At 22.9% G+C, this 17,075-nt stretch overlaps 1 protein-coding gene across 5 annotated transcripts in view; it reads right to left on the bottom strand.

Annotated features, from left to right (window-relative positions):
• Positions 1-1,713: 1,713 nt before the first annotated feature.
• LOC122504275 (transmembrane and coiled-coil domains protein 2) overlaps positions 1,714-17,075 on the bottom strand; it is a 29,398-nt gene continuing 14,036 nt past the window's right edge. For 2 of the 5 annotated variants that reach the window (XM_043615310.1, XM_043615306.1), the window contains 9 exons: positions 16,318-16,486; positions 15,129-15,357; positions 13,948-13,992; positions 13,776-13,858; positions 13,015-13,023; positions 11,661-11,989; positions 7,777-8,177; positions 7,275-7,435; positions 1,714-4,963 (listed from right to left, as the gene is read on the bottom strand). In XM_043615310.1, the coding sequence (XP_043471245.1) occupies positions 7,279-7,435; positions 7,777-8,177; positions 11,661-11,989; positions 13,015-13,023; positions 13,776-13,858; positions 13,948-13,992; positions 15,129-15,357; positions 16,318-16,486 (1,422 nt within the window). In that variant the 3' untranslated portion in view covers positions 1,714-4,963; positions 7,275-7,278. The remainder of the gene's footprint in view (positions 4,964-7,274; positions 7,436-7,776; positions 8,178-11,660; positions 11,990-13,014; positions 13,024-13,775; positions 13,859-13,947; positions 13,993-15,128; positions 15,358-16,317; positions 16,487-17,075) is intronic. The other 3 variants (XM_043615308.1, XM_043615307.1, XM_043615309.1) reach the window with 3 other exon arrangements.

The raw sequence follows: 17,075 nt of genomic DNA, 5'->3' as shown, positions 1-17,075 counted from the left end.
AATTATCTTTATAAATGAAAAGGAAAATTTTTCGACAAAATTTAATTATTTTCAGAAATTTTACTAAAATTCATTGCAAAATTTAATTATTTTCATAAATTTTTCTTAATTCAATAATTTGTATATACCTATAATAAAAATTTTCAAAAGAATTCAATTATTTAAAAACAATTTTGACAAAATTCTTCGCAATATTCCAATTATTTTTATAAATAATAAAACTTATTGCAGAATTTCAATTATTTTTAATACAATTTCTCGAAAAATGTAATTATTCTTAAAAATTTTAAAAGTCTACGCAAGAATTGAATTATTTTCATAAATATTAAAATTCATATCAGAAATTCAACTGTTTTCAAAAATTTCAATAAAGTACTACATAAGAATTTAATTATTTTCATAATTAATAAAACTCATCGCAAAATTTCAATTATTTATTTTTAATACGAATTTCAAATGAATTCTTTGAAATTGCAATTATCATTAGAAAAATTATAATTCCTTTCAAGAATTCAAATATTTTTATAAATATTAAACTTCTTCTCAGGATTTTAATAATTATAAAAAATTTTAATAAAATTCTTTTCAGGAATTCAATTATTTTCATGACTAATAAAACTCATCGTAGAATTTCAATTATTTTTAATACAATTTTAATCGAATTCCTCGCAAAATACAATTATTCTTAAAAATTTTAGAATTCTTCGCAAGAATTCAATTATTTTTGAAAATATTTAAATTCTTCTCTGGAATACAATTATTTTTAAAAATTTTAATATAATTCATTGCAAAAATTCAAATTATTTTCATAATTATTTTTATAAATATTAAAATTCTTATCAGGATTGAATTATTTTTAAAAATTTTAATGAAATTCGTTGCAAAAATAAATTATTATCATTAATAATAAAACTCATCGCAGACTTTCAATTTTTTTTAAATACAATTTTCAATGAGTTTTTCGAAAAATGCAATTATTCTTAAAAATCTTATTAAAATTCTTCGAAAGAATTCAATTTATTTTAAAAAATGTTGATAAAGTTTTATTTTAAGAATTTAATTTTAAGAAACTTTCAATTATTCAACAAATTATTTATTTTTGTATTTAAATAATTGAATTCTAGTAGAATTTTCTAATAAAAATTTATTTAAAAATTAATTTCAGTTAAAGTTTTAGATAATAATTAAATTTTGTAGAAGTTACTAATAATTGCAATTATTAGAAATAATTGAATTAAAGAAGAATTTTAGTTAAAAATTCTTGAAAAAAATAATTGAATTGAAATGATGAAAATAATTTTGAAAAAGTTACAGTAACAATATTCTTATAATATAAAATAATTATTTTATCTTCATGTTTTATAACAAATAATATTCTTATAAATTATTGAATTTAAAAAGGTTTGAATTTAAAATTTTGAAAATCTTAATTCTAATGATATAAAAGTATTGATTAAATATTTATTTAAAAAAGAAGTCATTTTTGTTTTCGAACAATTTTACAAAAAGAAATTTGTAATTAAATCTAATAGAACATTACGGATTTTCCGAAAGAATTGGGTTTTTAAAAAAATAAACAATCACTTTAATATTTTGTAATTCGTAATAAGATATATAATTTTTCCAGTTTACTAAAAGTAAATAAATTATAATTGATTTTAAAAATAATATATAATATATAACTTCGCAGTAAACAACAATAAAGCAGCCTCATATTAAAAATCTTTCTGTTTTTATTTTTTTTTGTGACATTGTGTGTAATAATAATATTAACGTGAGTGGTATGAATTTTTTTTTACTACTTTTAAAATGAAAGAAAAATAAAAAGTATAACATGTAGTGCGATACACTTTGATTGTTATAAGATAGTGTTTTGACATTATTACTCAAAATTAACATACATATTAATATAGATTTATCATCAACTTTGACTATTTAACAACTACGCAGTGGCATTCCAAGCTTTCGATACGTTTAACTTGTCATATTTTAAATGACTGTTAGTGATTTTTTTTTCTCTCACTACTGGGTGATTGCCCAAATATTGACGACAAGTCTCCTATCGGCATTCTCATTTTTTTATACCACAAATCGTTGATTTATAATCAAAATTTATTTTTTCTTTTCGTAAACATTAACTACTTCGATTTGCATTTTCTTTTTAGGCACGTGAACAGAGATTTTTATTTTTGCGAAAACTAAAAATTTCCTTGTTCAAATTTTTACAAGATTCTATTTTTTTCTAAACATACATTTTTCGTAGTTTTCATTCTTTTCTAAATATTTTTATTTTTCTAAATACATTTTTTTTTCCTATTTTACGATGATGGAAAAAAATTTTTATTATTTAAAAATATTTTTTATACACAAGCGTCAAAAGTCTCTGTATAAAATGGTAAAACTAAATAGCATAAAAAAATATATAAAAAGTTTAGTAAAACACTCGTTCAATGTTACATTCATTCAGATTAAATGTATCTGACAATTTTTTTTTCATACAAAATTTAAAAAAAAAACGAGAATAACGATCGTAATAATTTCTAAAAAATTTTTCGGCTCAATTTCTAAAATTTGTATATAAAAAGAAAAAAAATGATAAAATACCGATTTAAATATTTATCATCATAAAAATAAAAAAAGGAAAAATATTCGGAAATTATTAAGCGTTCTTCTCGAATTAAATATTGGTTCACTTGTCGTCAATTTGGGGGCTTTACAATTTAAAAACTACAATCTATATGCGCTTTTTTTTTGCAATTGCAGCTAAGAATTTATTATTTACTGTGTTTTACTCAATCAATCGCAAAAAAGAATTTTTAAATTCGAATCAAGCGGATTTTTATTCTACGTGTTTTTTTCTTTAAAAAAAAGGGAAAAGTCCCCACCTCTGGCGTACAACGCTCGATAGAAAATTATAAACATTTTTTTTTTTTGTCGAAAATTCGTGTACAATTTTTTTTTTTTTGATCCCGAAAAATGATTATTGCTGCCAAAAGTTTTCAATTAATGCGATTTTAAAAAAAGGAGAGAGCAATTAAAATTATTAGGAACACATGAATTTGGCGTTTTTCTTTTCTAAACTATTTTCTTTATAAGTGAAAAAAAATTGCTTAATAATAAGGAAAGAAAATAAAAACTAAATTCACAATTATTCACTCGAGTCGTTTAACGTTAGAGTCCTCACACAATTATATTTCCAGGGTCATAACCACCGTCAATGATAAAATTTTTCTTCTTTGAACTTGAACTCTACGAAGCTAAAATTTATAATAGAAAAAATTGCTGCCAATTTTCAAAATTATTTAATGCCCAATTTTTTTTTTTAAGAAAAAATAACATTTTAAGCACATTATTGGAATGAGTGCTTTCATACACATATACATGAAAATATTCCCATTATACACATTCATGTATATATGAATATTTACAGTATAAAAAAATTTCTCAATTTTCAATTTGTTTAGATTTCTAATCTAAAATTAAATTTTTCAGACTTTTTTTTTAAAAAAAATTTCGATATGAAATTAAAATTTATCTAAATGAATAATAATTGTTATTGGAATAAAGAGCCTCGTGATCTAAAAACTAAAATAATAAGGAATGTTTGCAATCGGTGTTTGGTGGACAATGATCCACTTTTCAAAAACAAGTCACATAGTGAAAATTTCTACCAAAAACCTTGCCCGTAATTTTTCCTTTTTTTTGAAATAACCGATATAAACACGCCATTGTGCAAAAAAAAAATTTTGCTTTTTATCTCGAGCGCTTTACGAAGAATCGAAAAGAGATCGTAACCGGTTAAACCATCAGTCTTTCTCTCATAGCGATTATTTGTCATGGGCTATTATTTTTTTTTCCACCTATATCCTTTTCGCATTATTTGGAAATATGTTTCTGTGTCTGTGATGGCAGAAAGAGAAAAAGAATTTGGTCCATTTTTTGAGAAATTGAGAAAGAAATAAAATAGTGCCACTCGGGGAATAATTTTTCTATGAAAAATGGACGACAATGACACTATTTACACTGTTTTTTTTTTCTTTTTTGTTTCCTCTTTGCAAAATATGAATGTGATTAAAAAATACCAAATGACACTATTTTACATGCTAAAAATTTTTTTAAAATTTTCCTTCAATTTTTAGTTAAAATTTAATGCTGCGGTGAAATATTATTTCAATTTTCGAATTTTGACCAGACAGACACAGTAATGTTATTTATTGAAGTCGAGGTACATTTTATCACTCGTATCCTAAACATATTTTTTTTGTCCAATCACACACACCCTGTTAAGCAATCCATTTTGCAATAGAATCACAGTTCACTGATTTTCGCGCATTCATTTTTATTTTATCCTCAAAAAACAAAAACAAAAAATGAGGACAGTGTTGGACGCAATTTAACAAATATTTTTGAAACAATTTGACAATTGTTTTGTTACCCATTTCTAATTTTTGTTTCTTAAGCAAAATTTATTGTTTAGGTAATATGTGTTTTTTAGCTCATTGCAAAAAAAAAATTTTTTTTTTGTGCTTCGAGCTTTGCAAAGAGTGTCACACACTGTTCAAGTAATATTGATAGCTTACACGAAAATCAAAATAATAAAAAAATTAACATTATATATTAGTCACAACTAATTAACGCAACCGATACGGTCATTCGCGTTTGGCATGTTTCGTGTTTGCTTCTTTTTTTACTATCGTGACTTCTCTTCTTCTTTTTTTTGGCTTCAAACAGCATTATTATTATTTTTTTTTTTAAAGGGCATAGTACTGGATTTCTCTCGAAAATCACGCTGTATAAAAAAGCTTGACAATAGAGAGAGCGATAGAGAGGGGGAGAGTGGAGCGTGTACAAAACGATAAACAATACTGCACCTATTTTCCATATTTGGACGATAACGTGAGATGAAGCCGAAATAGTTCATTTTTTCCCCTAGGGCGGATTAGTTAGCTTCTGATATTCCACCCTGAAAAAAGCCAAGCGACAAACAATTTTAATTAAAATTGTTTTAATTAAAAAAAAATTTTTTTAAATTATTCAGAAATTGTTTTAATTAAAAAAAAAAATTTTTTTCATTGTTTAAAAATTGTTTTAACTAAATAATTAATTAAATTTAATTTTAATTTAATTAATTTACAGATTTTTTATTGCTTTTTTCTATTAGTAAAAATTATTATTTCTATTTTCAATTTAGAATTTAGTTTTCAGGATTGCCACAAACTTTATTTTATTTTTCCCTGATTTTCAGACAGAACTTTGATTTTTTCCTTGTCCCTAAAGAATATTTTATTTCACTCCTAAAAACAATTAAATATTAAATCATTATTATTATTTTTCCCCAAAAATAAAGATTTTTAACAATTTCAAATTTTAAATCCTTTGAAATTCAATAATTTATGAGAATTGCTACTGTAACTTGACCGAAATTCATTTTTCCAATTCAATTATTTTCTTTAATTTTGAATCAAAATTCATCTTTTATTTTAATTTAATTCGTTTGAAAAAATTCAATTACTTTTCATACATTTTTTGTTAAAATTCTGTATAAGAATTGAATTATTTTCGAATAAATTCAATTATTTATATTAAATTTTAATAAAATTCTGTATAAGAATTGAATTATTTTCAATTATTTACTCTAATTCCATTATTTTTAATAATTTTTGAGAAAGTTTCTTAAGAATTCAATTATTTACTTAAAGGAAAAAAAGTCAGAAAAATATTTTCGAAATCCAATTATTTACAATTCAATTTCATGGAATTTCGAGAATTTGTAAATTTTTCTATTAAATATATAGGATTAAAAAATACAATCAATTTGTAAAAAAAATTGTAATAAAAATATTTCAAAAAGCTAACTTGTTCTGAATTTTCAAATACAAATTTTTAAAACTTGATACTTCTTAAAATTTAATCTATATTATTAATATTTAGTTAATATTAATTTAACTTTCTAAAATAACAAAAATAGTTACTCATAAATTACTATAGAAAATCAAGACTTGATCAAGAAAAATTAAAAAATTATTACTGATTTAAATTAAGACAATAAGAATTTTATTAAAATTTTTGAAAATTATATTCAATATTGTTTAGAAGAATTTTATGGAAATTTTGTGAAAATAATAAAATTCTTTTGTGAAATTCAATTGAAATTACATTGAGAATAAATTGAAATCTCATAAAGAATTTTGTAACAATTATTAAAAATATTAAAAATAATTAAATTCCTGTGAATTCCATCTATGAAAATAATTAAATTCTTGACAATTTATTCGACAAATTTAATTAAAATTGTATTGAAAAGAATTTAATTCTTATACAGAATTTTATTAAAATTAATGAAAAGAATATTAATTGAAATTTTTCGATGAATTTAATTAAAATTGAGTTGAAAATAATTCAATTCTTACACAAAATTTTATTAAAATTTATTATAAATAATTGAAATTTTTCGAAAATAATTCAATTTTTATACAGAATTTTATTAAAATTTATTATAAATAATTGAATTTAATTGTATTGAGAATAATTCAATTCTTGTATAGAATTTTATTCAAATTTATTAAAAATAATTGAATTTTTTCGATGAATTTAATTAAAATTGTCCTGAAAATAATTCAATTTTTTTGATGAATTCAATTAAAATTGTATTGAAAATAATTGAATTGTTTTCAAGAATTTTTAAAAATTTTGAATCCGAAATTGTTCAAAAATTAAAGTTGATATTTAAAAATAGAATTTTTTGGTAATTTACACGATAATAAAATAATAAAATTAAATTCTGCGTTTTGCGCGTAACATTTGATAGTTAGTTATATTATTTATAAAAATTGAAAGCGCAACTTTCAAAAGATTCAAATATTTTTTGAATTTTTAAATTAAATTATTCGAAAAATAGTTTATAGGTAAATAATAATTTTCGATAGTTTCTTAAGAATTAGATTTTTCAAAATAAGTTAAATTACAAATCTGTAAATTTTAATTATTTTTAGAAATAGAAAGAATTTAAAATTGAAATTTTCATTTCAATATTTTTAAATGTACTGCTAGACAACAAAATTCAGAATTTTTTTACCAATTCTAGAAATTTGTTATTTTTCCAGTACTTTTAATAAAATTCCCTTATTTTCTTCTAAATTCCCCGACCTATGGCAATCCTGGTTTTAAAAAATTTTTTGTATTAAATTTAAAAAATTTTTTTTTTTTTTTTTTGTGTTAAATCTTTGTATTAAAAATTTTTACAATTGGACTAAATTGCAGAGGAAAAAACTTACAATGCTACTTGACAGCTAGAGTCTGTTTGAGGTGTCGCATTAGGTGACTTCCGACATCGTGCACCTCTGGCCATTGTTTGAGCACGAAGACAATGCCCAGGACGACAAACGTCGTGGTAAGTATGCGCACCCTGCACATGAAACAATGAGGCTTAGTACAGCTGAAACAAACATGAAGAAAACAAACGAAAAAAATGAGAATGAGAAATCAAAAAAAATGATCGTGACTTGAAATCATGCAATGCTTTTTTTGATGATGAATAATGAAGCATGAATAATCTCCTAAATTAATATTAAAAAATACTTGCGCATCCTACTTTCAAAAGAAAAAAAAAGTGATTAGTTTCAATTTTATAACAAAACAGAAACGATTATTTTTTATAGTTTACAATTTGTCAAATATCGGTTTATATCAATACATTTTTTTTTTTTATAATTCTATAAAATTAGTACATTTTTTTTGGTCTGTTATTTATTAAATGAAATATAGTGGAAAAAATACCTCGTTCGAAGGAATGGCATCATTATACCAGCACCAGTTGCCACAAGTAATAGAATTACTTGCAAAACTATAAGGACTACATTTATTAATTTAACAACTAATGCTCTCGCATTACTGTTATCTAAACCTTCAAGTGTCACATATTGCTGATGTTGTTGCTGTTGATGTTCCATTTTCCAAATTTTCGTCTGACAACTCTCCAGCATTTCGTGAATGTCCCTTAAACGATCTTCACTTTGATATTGTACTTTCTCCTCCATATCGGTGATTATTTGCTTCAGATTTTCAACTTCGTTTTGATGCAGTTCAGTCAGGTCGTTTATCTGCTCCTCCAATCGTTCACAGCGGAAACGTTCCTCTTGTACCGCGTGCGAAAGATACGTCACCTCTTGCTGAAGAGTCTAAAGGACAATTCTAATTTTTATTTGGTAAAAAAAATTCCAAAATGAGAAAAAAAATTACAGTGTGGCAAAAAATTGAGTGTCAAAAATTATAGAGTTCAGAGCTCGAACCAGTGAAAGAATTTAAACATTCAGACTTTACGGTCCAAAAATAAATAAATCCATTTCTTTACAATATTCAATTTTATACGCAATTTTGATTATAAGGAAATTCTTCAATTAAATATAAAAATAAAATAAAAACTTAAAATAATGTAAAAAAAACTGAATTAAACTTTTTTTAGAAAAATTAATTTCAAAATTCAATTATTTACAAAAATTCACGCCATATTGCTTTTAATATTCAATTATTATCTAAAATTTTAACAGAAATTAATTTTTACATTAATATTTATTAGAAAATTCTACTAGAATTCAATTAATAAAAATACACAAATAAATATTTTGTTGAATAATTGAACGATTCTTAAAATTCAATTTCAATAGAGAATTTTATCAACAAATTTTTAAATAATTGAATTCTTTCAACGAATTTTAATAAAATTTTTAAAAATAATTTCATTTTTCGAGAAATTCGATTAAAATTGTATTAAAAATAATTGAATTTTTTTCAACAAATTTTAATAAGATTTTTTAAAAACTTGCATTTTTCGAGGAATTAATTTTAAATTGAATTAAAAATAATTGCAATGAATTTTATTAAAATTTTTAAAAATAATTGAATTCTTGCGAAGAATTACAAAATTTTTGCATTTTTCGAAAAATTTATTAAAAATTGTATTAAAAATAATTGAAATCCTGCGATGAGTTTAATTATTAATGAAAATAATTGAATTCTTGCAACGAAATTTATTACAATTTGTAAAAATAATTGTATTCCAAAGAAGAATTTAAATATTTTCAAAAATAATTGAATTCTTGTCAAGAATTATAAAATTTTTAATAATAATTGCATTCTCGAGGAATTCATTTGAAATTAAATTAAAAATAATTGAAATCCTGCGATGAGTTTTATTATTTATGAAAATAATTGAATTCTTGTTTACAGTTTTATTATTCTGCGATGATTTTTATTATTTGGGAAAATTATTGAATCTCTAAGAAGAATTTCATTATTTTTGAACAATATTTAATTTTTGCGAAGAAATAATTTAATTTCTGCAATTATTTTAAATTTTTCCAAAATTAAATCTTTGTTTAGTGTTTTTAATTAAAATTTTTCTATAAATTTAATGCATTATTTTTAATAACTTTTGAAAAAATTCTTTGCGAATTTTCAAATTCATCTGTTTACAATTCAATTTTACAAAATGTCAATTATTCGCAAAAAAAAAAAAAAATTTGCAATGAAACTTTCTTAAAAAAATTAAATCCACAGAATTGTTAGTTAAAAATATGAACAATTCAGATTTTCATAGATTTTAATTTGAAACCTTTTCAAAATTTAATTATTTCTAAAAATTCACGCTCTAATGCTTTTAATATAATTCAATTATTATTTAAAATTTTAACTGAAATCCATTTTTAAACCAATTTATATTAGAAAATTCTACTAGAATTCAGTTAAAAATTTTGTAAGAAGAATTAGGGGAATGTAGTCAAGGTTGGCCTACTGTCTAGGTAGGCCACTCGCGTTTTTTTGTCAAGTTCACTAGCGCCACCTACGCGCATTTTTGTCGAAGCTTGTCTTAGTGAAACCTAACTTTTTGTTCAATTACATTTTCGGAAAATCGAAAATTGTGTTTTCTGTGACGTCGGTACAAAAAAAGCTCAAAAAAAGTTTTGTGCATAATGTGAAAAACCATTAATAAAAGATAAAAAACAAATTGAATCGTCAAGGCAAGTATGCAGAAAATTTGTGGGACTCATGGTTGAAAGGAAAACAAAGTAAAAAATCGAATCCCGAAACGTATTTCTTTTTGTTTACAACAATTCGGTAATGTTACTTACTGTCAAGGTCGGCCACTATGTGTTTAAAATGCGCAAAGTTGAGGACGAGCTACTTCATTTGCAAAAACTGCAATTCTGTATAACTCATAATATAATTGATCATCTTATTAATATTTTTATTTAATTTTATTAATATTTTAGTGCAAAACTTTTTTTTATTTATATTTATTTTTTTATATTGTTTATTGTTATTATTTTGTTATTTCATTAAGTTACAAACTGTAAACAATAAAGAATCAATTTTCCGTAACTCCAAACATGTTATTTTATTTTTTAACGATTAATGCCCTTTGAATTTTAAACATGGCCGACCTTGACTGTAATGGCTAACCTGGACTACAAATTTTTTTTTTTTTAAATCTTTATAACTTTTTCATTTTTAAACCTGTCAATTTACTTTGTACAGAAAAAATGTTCCTATTAAACAGGACTTTCCAACCATATACTTCAATTGTCCAAATTCATTTTTAAAAAAAAGTTATAAACAAAAGTCAAAAAGGTGGCCGACCTAGACTATGTTCCCCTACATTTTTCGAGGAATTTGACAAAAATTGTGTTATAAATAATTGAATTCGTTCAGTGAGTTAAATTAAAATTATATTAAATGTAATTTAATTTTTATACATAATTTTATGAAAATTTATTAAAAATAATTCTATTCTTTCGACAAATTAAATTAAAATTTCATTGAAAATACTTCAATTCTGACACAGAATTTTATTAAAATTTATTTTAAAAAATAATTTAATTTTTTCGCTGAATTTAATTAAAATTTTTTTAACTAATGAAATTTTTTCGTCGAATTAATTAGAATTGTATTCAGAATAATTTAATTCTTGTATAGAATTTAATTAAACATTTTTTAAAATAAATGAATTTTTTCGCTGAATTGAATTGAAATTGTATTGAGAATAATTCAATTCTTGTAAAGAATTGAATTAAAAATTTTTGAAACTAATTACATTTTTTTGTCGAATTTAATTAAAATTGTATTGAGAATAATTTAATTCTTGTATAGAATTTAATTGTAATTTAAATTGTAATTTTATTTTATCAAACATTTTTATTTAAAGTAATTAATAAAATATTATTTCTAAAGATAATTGAAACTTTACGTGAATTTTTTAAAATTCTTTTAAAATAATTGAATTTTTGAGAAGAATTTAATTATTTTTAAAGATAATTGAAATTTTGACGTGAATTTTTTTTTTAAATTTTTGAACAGAATTGAATTTTTGTGAAGAATTTTTTTACTTTTGAAAATAATTGAATTTAGGAGAAGAATTTAATGATTTTTAAATATAATTGAAATTTTGACGTGAATTTTTTTTTTAATTTTTGAACAGAATTGAATTTTTGTGAAGAATTTTTTTCCTTTTGAAAATAATTGAATTTTTGCAATGATTTGTGATTCTAGTTCGAGCCATAAGAGTTAAAAAAAACTGAATGAAAAAATTCCACAGAGTGACAAAAAATTGACTGGGAAAAATATTACAGAACGACGAAAAGTAAAATTTTCCATTTGGGACGAACCTTGAGACCTTCCAATTTTTCGCGCATTCGATCGAAATTTTCTCTGTGCTCTTGAAGTTCGGAGAAGATGGATTTGAGACTGAAAGTGTCCCTGTGACCGTGGCAGGTGTGTGTTTGCCCTCGACTTCCGGGACCACTTTCGCTGGTGACACTAGAACATTCGGAGCCCTCTTCGGATGGAAATTTCATGGCTGCTGCACTGTGCGTTGATCCCAGACTACATCCACCAGGGAGTGTAGCCGAGCCGTGATGAATCTTTTCCTCTTCGACGCTAGCATTATCACCATTACCTGCATGTGGTGTATCGTTTACATAAAATGTCGAGCCATCTGTGGGGACACAGAGGTCGCCGGTTAGACCGTTATCCAATACCCAGTGTCAGGCTTTATAGAATCAATTTTTAATTATTTTAATTAAGCACCTGCGTTCCGTTTCATACTCAATTTTTAGCTTCCCAACAGATTTTTAGCTTCCATTAAACTAAGTCTGTTTTTTTTTTTAATTAATCTATCTCGAAATTAATTTACTTTTTGGAATCTACTTCGAAATTATTTTACCTTTTTGAATCTACTTCGAAATTAATTTACCTCTTCGAATCTAGTTCAAAATTAATTTACCTTTTCGAATCTAGTTCAAAATTAATTTACCTCTTCGAATCTACTTCAAAATTAATTTACCTTTTCATATCTACTGTAAAAAAAGATTTTTGATGAAGAAATTAATAGGAAGGTTAAAACCTTCCTACTAATTTCTTCATCAAAAATCTTTTTTTTTATTATATCGGGAAGAAAGAACAAAAATGATTTCCCAAAAAGAAAATTGTCAAGAACGAAACGCAGTGTTAAAAACAGTTACATTTAAAAGAAACAAAAACTTGAAAATCGCGAAAGTAGAATGATAACTGAGAGGAATGAGAAACGATGCAGGATAAATGTTCGATTCACTCAATAAAGAGAAGAAGCAGAACAACCCTCTAAAGTATTGATGTATATAAAAATCTTTTAAGCCAACATTTTCCTTAGTATTGGATAACAAGAGTATTTTTTTCGGGACGATGAGATAGAGAAGAAGTAGCGTTCACACGAGAAGCGAAAGTGCTCGAAGAGATTGTGAAGATAGTGCACAGCCTTTTGAAAGTTTGTCCCAGAAAAAAAAAAAATAGAAAATAAGTGAGAAAGCAACAAGCGTGAAAAAAAGTTTTTCTTCTTTTTCAACATTACGCTGACAAAGTGATTAAAGAAATAGTAGTTTGGAGTAAAGCTTTTACAGTGAGGAAAATTATCAATTGAATCGTGAGTCACACACCAAAAAAAAAAGTACGATAGCTCCTATTTATTAATTTTTTATTACTTACTACTGTCAACTGTCAAGGCAGCGAGAAATTCAAGAGTATTTCAATTTTTGTTACGACAACGAATAATAAAAATAATAAATAAATTCTTAACTGAATGAACTTAACGAACCATTTCAGTTTTTGTTATAATGATAATAAAAAGTAATAGTAAATACTAATAGTAATAAATAATAAAAAAATACTAATAATAATAAATAATAAAAAAACTAATAATAATAAATAATTAAAAAAAATAATAATAAATAATAAAAATTATGAACCGATTCCTAACTTCATAAATTTAAATTCATAATAGAAATAATTATTTTTATTAGTGAAGCTTTTTATTATATCATAGCTATTAATTCTCTAAATTCTTTTCTGCTTGTTAAAATTTAGTTTCGAAAAAATTGCAATTCTGATAAATTTTTATATCGTTTGTAAAAAAATTGCAATTATCAATTAATTTTAATTTATTAATTAATTGAAAAATTGTAATTTCATTAAATTTTATGTCAATTACTGAAAAATTGCAACTTCATGAATTTTTATATCAATTTTTGGCAAATTTGTAAATCAATTGTAAAAAATTGCAATTTTATAAATTTTTATATCAATTTTTGGAAAATTTGTAAATCAATTGTCAAAAATTGGAATTTAATGGATTTTTATATCAATTATTGGAAAACTTTGTAGATAAATTGAAAAAAATTGCAATAATTTCGAAACGAAACTATTTTCATATGTCAATTGATGTTAATGAGAATATTTAAATCACTTACGTGATAATGTATTTATATTGTCAGCACTGCCAAATTTATTTTTAATTAGATGTGCAAATTCACGAGGTTTGGACATCACACTCCTGGAAAAATTAAATATTCAAATAATTATTTAATTTTACACAAAGAAACTAAAATACGAATAAAATGTTAATAGGAAAAAAATACAAACCCAGAAAATCCTGTAATACCGTCCCTGATGTTACCTCCAACATTTCTAAAATGATAAAATCGTATAATTAATTTAAATTAAAATTGTAATCAATTTAATGAATTAATTTCATTTCTATTTCATGTTAATTTCATTTCAATTTCATTTTAATTTTATTTCAATTTCATTTTAATTTTATTTCCATTTCATTTTAATTTCATTTCAATTTTATTTTGAAATTAAAATTAAAATTTTTAAAATCATTATCAATTCAATTATTATTTTCAAGAATTTTTAACTAAAATTCTTCTTTAAGTCGATTATTTTTAATAATAAAAATAACATAAAAACTTAAAATAATATGAAAAAAATCGAAATAAACTTTTTCAGAAAAATTAATTTTAAAATTCAATTATTTCCAAGAATTCACGCTGTATTTTTTTTAATATTCAATTATTATCTAAAGTTTCAACTGAAATTTATTTTTATATCAATTTTTATTAAAAAAGTTTACTAGAATTCAATTATTTAAATAGAAAAATAAATAATTTATTAAATAATTGAATATTTCTGAAAATTGAATTTTTATGAAAAATTTTGTAAAAATAATTGAATTCTTTCGGCGAATTTAAAAAAAAAATTAAGAATAAATACAATTTTCTATCATTTTATTTAAAATTGTATAAAAAATAATTAAAATCTTGCGATAAGTTTTGTTATTTATAAAAATAATTAAATTTTTGCAACGAATTTTATTAACAATTTTTTTTTTTTTAAGAATTGAGTTCCTGTGATGAATTTTATTTCTGAAAATAATTGAATTCCAGAGAAAAATATTATTATTCATGAAAATAATTGAATACTTTTAAAAATTTTATTATTTATGAAAATAATTTAATTCTTGTCAAGAATTATAACATTTTTAAGAATAATAACATTTTATCGAGGAATTAATTTTAAATTATATTAAAAATTTTACCAATTTTCACCAATTTTATGAAAATTGTATTTTAATTTTTAAATAATTGAATTCTTGTGAAATTTTTATTATTTATGAAAATAATTAAATTCCCGCAACGAATTTTATTGTTTTGCGGTGATTTTTATTATTTGTGAAAATAATTGAATCCCTGTAAAAATTTTATTATTTAATATGTATTTAATTTCTATATAGAAAATAATTTTAGGAATTGAAAACTCACTTCAGCCCTTGTCCCATGTCTCGAAGAACTTCCCTTGGTTGTCGATGACTCGTGGGCGCGCCATTTATCTCGTAATTTTTCAATTTTTTCGTATAGCTGTCCAATTTTTTTTGCAATTGTGAAATAGTGTGGGCTGATCTTTGATTTTTTTTCTCGAAAACAGTCTTAATCCTAGTAAGCTGCTGCTTGTCAGCACTCGCAGCAAGTTTCAGGTATTCATTCACATTTTCTAGAAGGACAATAATTTTTTATTTCCTTTTTGTATTAATTTAATTAATATTAAAATTATCTACTGATATAATACGAGACGCCTGGTTCCCTCTCTCTTCCATCGGAGCGGAAAAAAACCATTTTTCAAATAAATATTAAAACATGAGGCCGAAATTCAAAACAGGAGTGATGACTTGAATTTTTTAACTACTTGACAATTTTCTTTGAAATTCGAATATTTTTATAAACAGGTCTTGGCGATAGAATAGCGAACTACTCCAAATACGACTAATAAATGACGGTACAATTATCCAGTGATTGTAATTATGCAGATTAAATGCTTATGCTTCGTGTCAGTTGCTTTTTTGTGATTCATCCATTAATTGATGTCACCGATTGTACAAAAAAAAAAAAAAAAAAATAATAATAATCAAGATAAAAATGAGATTAGTTTCTTTCAGTAAAATTTGCCAAGAATAAAATTATTTCTAAATTTAATATTTGTTTTTTATTCAATTAGTAATTATTAATATTATTAATTATTAATTAATATTTTATTATTAAATTTAATTATTAAATATATTAGGTAATATTTTCTTAATATCATTAATATTTTATTAACTATAGCAAATACTCTTCCCCCGAAACTCTATTCAATTTATTATTATTATTATTATTATGCAAATTACCGATTTTTTTATTTACAAACATCAACTATTATTTTTCAATTATTTTCAGATCCAAATTTCAAAAGTCCATTTGTTAAATAAACTTCTGTGCCAGAATTGAATTAGCTAAGATTCAATATAAAAAAATACTTAAAAAAAAAATTATCTTTCAAAATTGCAAAAAAGAATAAACTTATTAACGCAAAAATTATGGAAAATAAAATAATTTCGAAATTGTTAAAATATGTTTTAAACTTTTTTTTTAACATTTTTTGAATTATACGAATTCAGTTGAAGAATGTTTGCCTTACCGTCACGGGTGGTTTGTTCAACTCGAATTAGATCTCTAGTTCGGTCAATTTTACTTTGAATATGTTCGATGGCTTGACGAACTCGCGTGGCACTTGAATCAATGTCGTCGCTTATCAACTCTGTCGAGCCATTCGATAGGAACGATTGCGTGTGATGATGATGTGCGTCCTGTCACAGAAATTAACAATCACATGAGTTAGCGTAAATTATGAAATTCCAGTTGCATGCGCCAGTGTATAACAAAATAGTCAGCAATTTTAATCTACTCCAAACGTTTTTAATTAATATACAAAAACATAAAAACTCCTCAAGACACAACAAGATTTTTTTTCACACATAATATGTTGAACTTCATTTTTTTTTATTTTATTTTTTCATTTATTTTTTTCCTAGATTTCATTCCTTCATTTCTTTTCATTTAATTTCTTCAATTCTTTATTTCTTTACATTTTATTTCTTTATTTTATGCATTTTTTCATTAACATTTTATATTCTTATTTTTTCCTCTTATTTTTTTATTATTATTGTTTTATTATATTATAATTTTCTTTTTTTACTATTTTGTACTATTTTAAATTCCTTTTTTTGTAGATATACTATTTAATATTGATTGATTGACATACATATTGAATTGAATCCAAACTGAATCGAAACTGAATTGAATCGAAATTGAATTGAATAATATTGAAATTGAATTGAATCGAAACTAAATTGGAATTGAATTAAATCGAAATTGAATTAAATTAAATCAATCAAT

The sequence above is a fragment of the Leptopilina heterotoma genome, unplaced genomic scaffold, assembly GCF_015476425.1.
Source record: "Leptopilina heterotoma isolate Lh14 unplaced genomic scaffold, ASM1547642v1 Lhet_287, whole genome shotgun sequence".
Lineage (NCBI taxonomy): Eukaryota > Metazoa > Arthropoda > Insecta > Hymenoptera > Figitidae > Leptopilina > Leptopilina heterotoma.
This window is presented reverse-complemented; position numbering and strand designations above follow the sequence as displayed.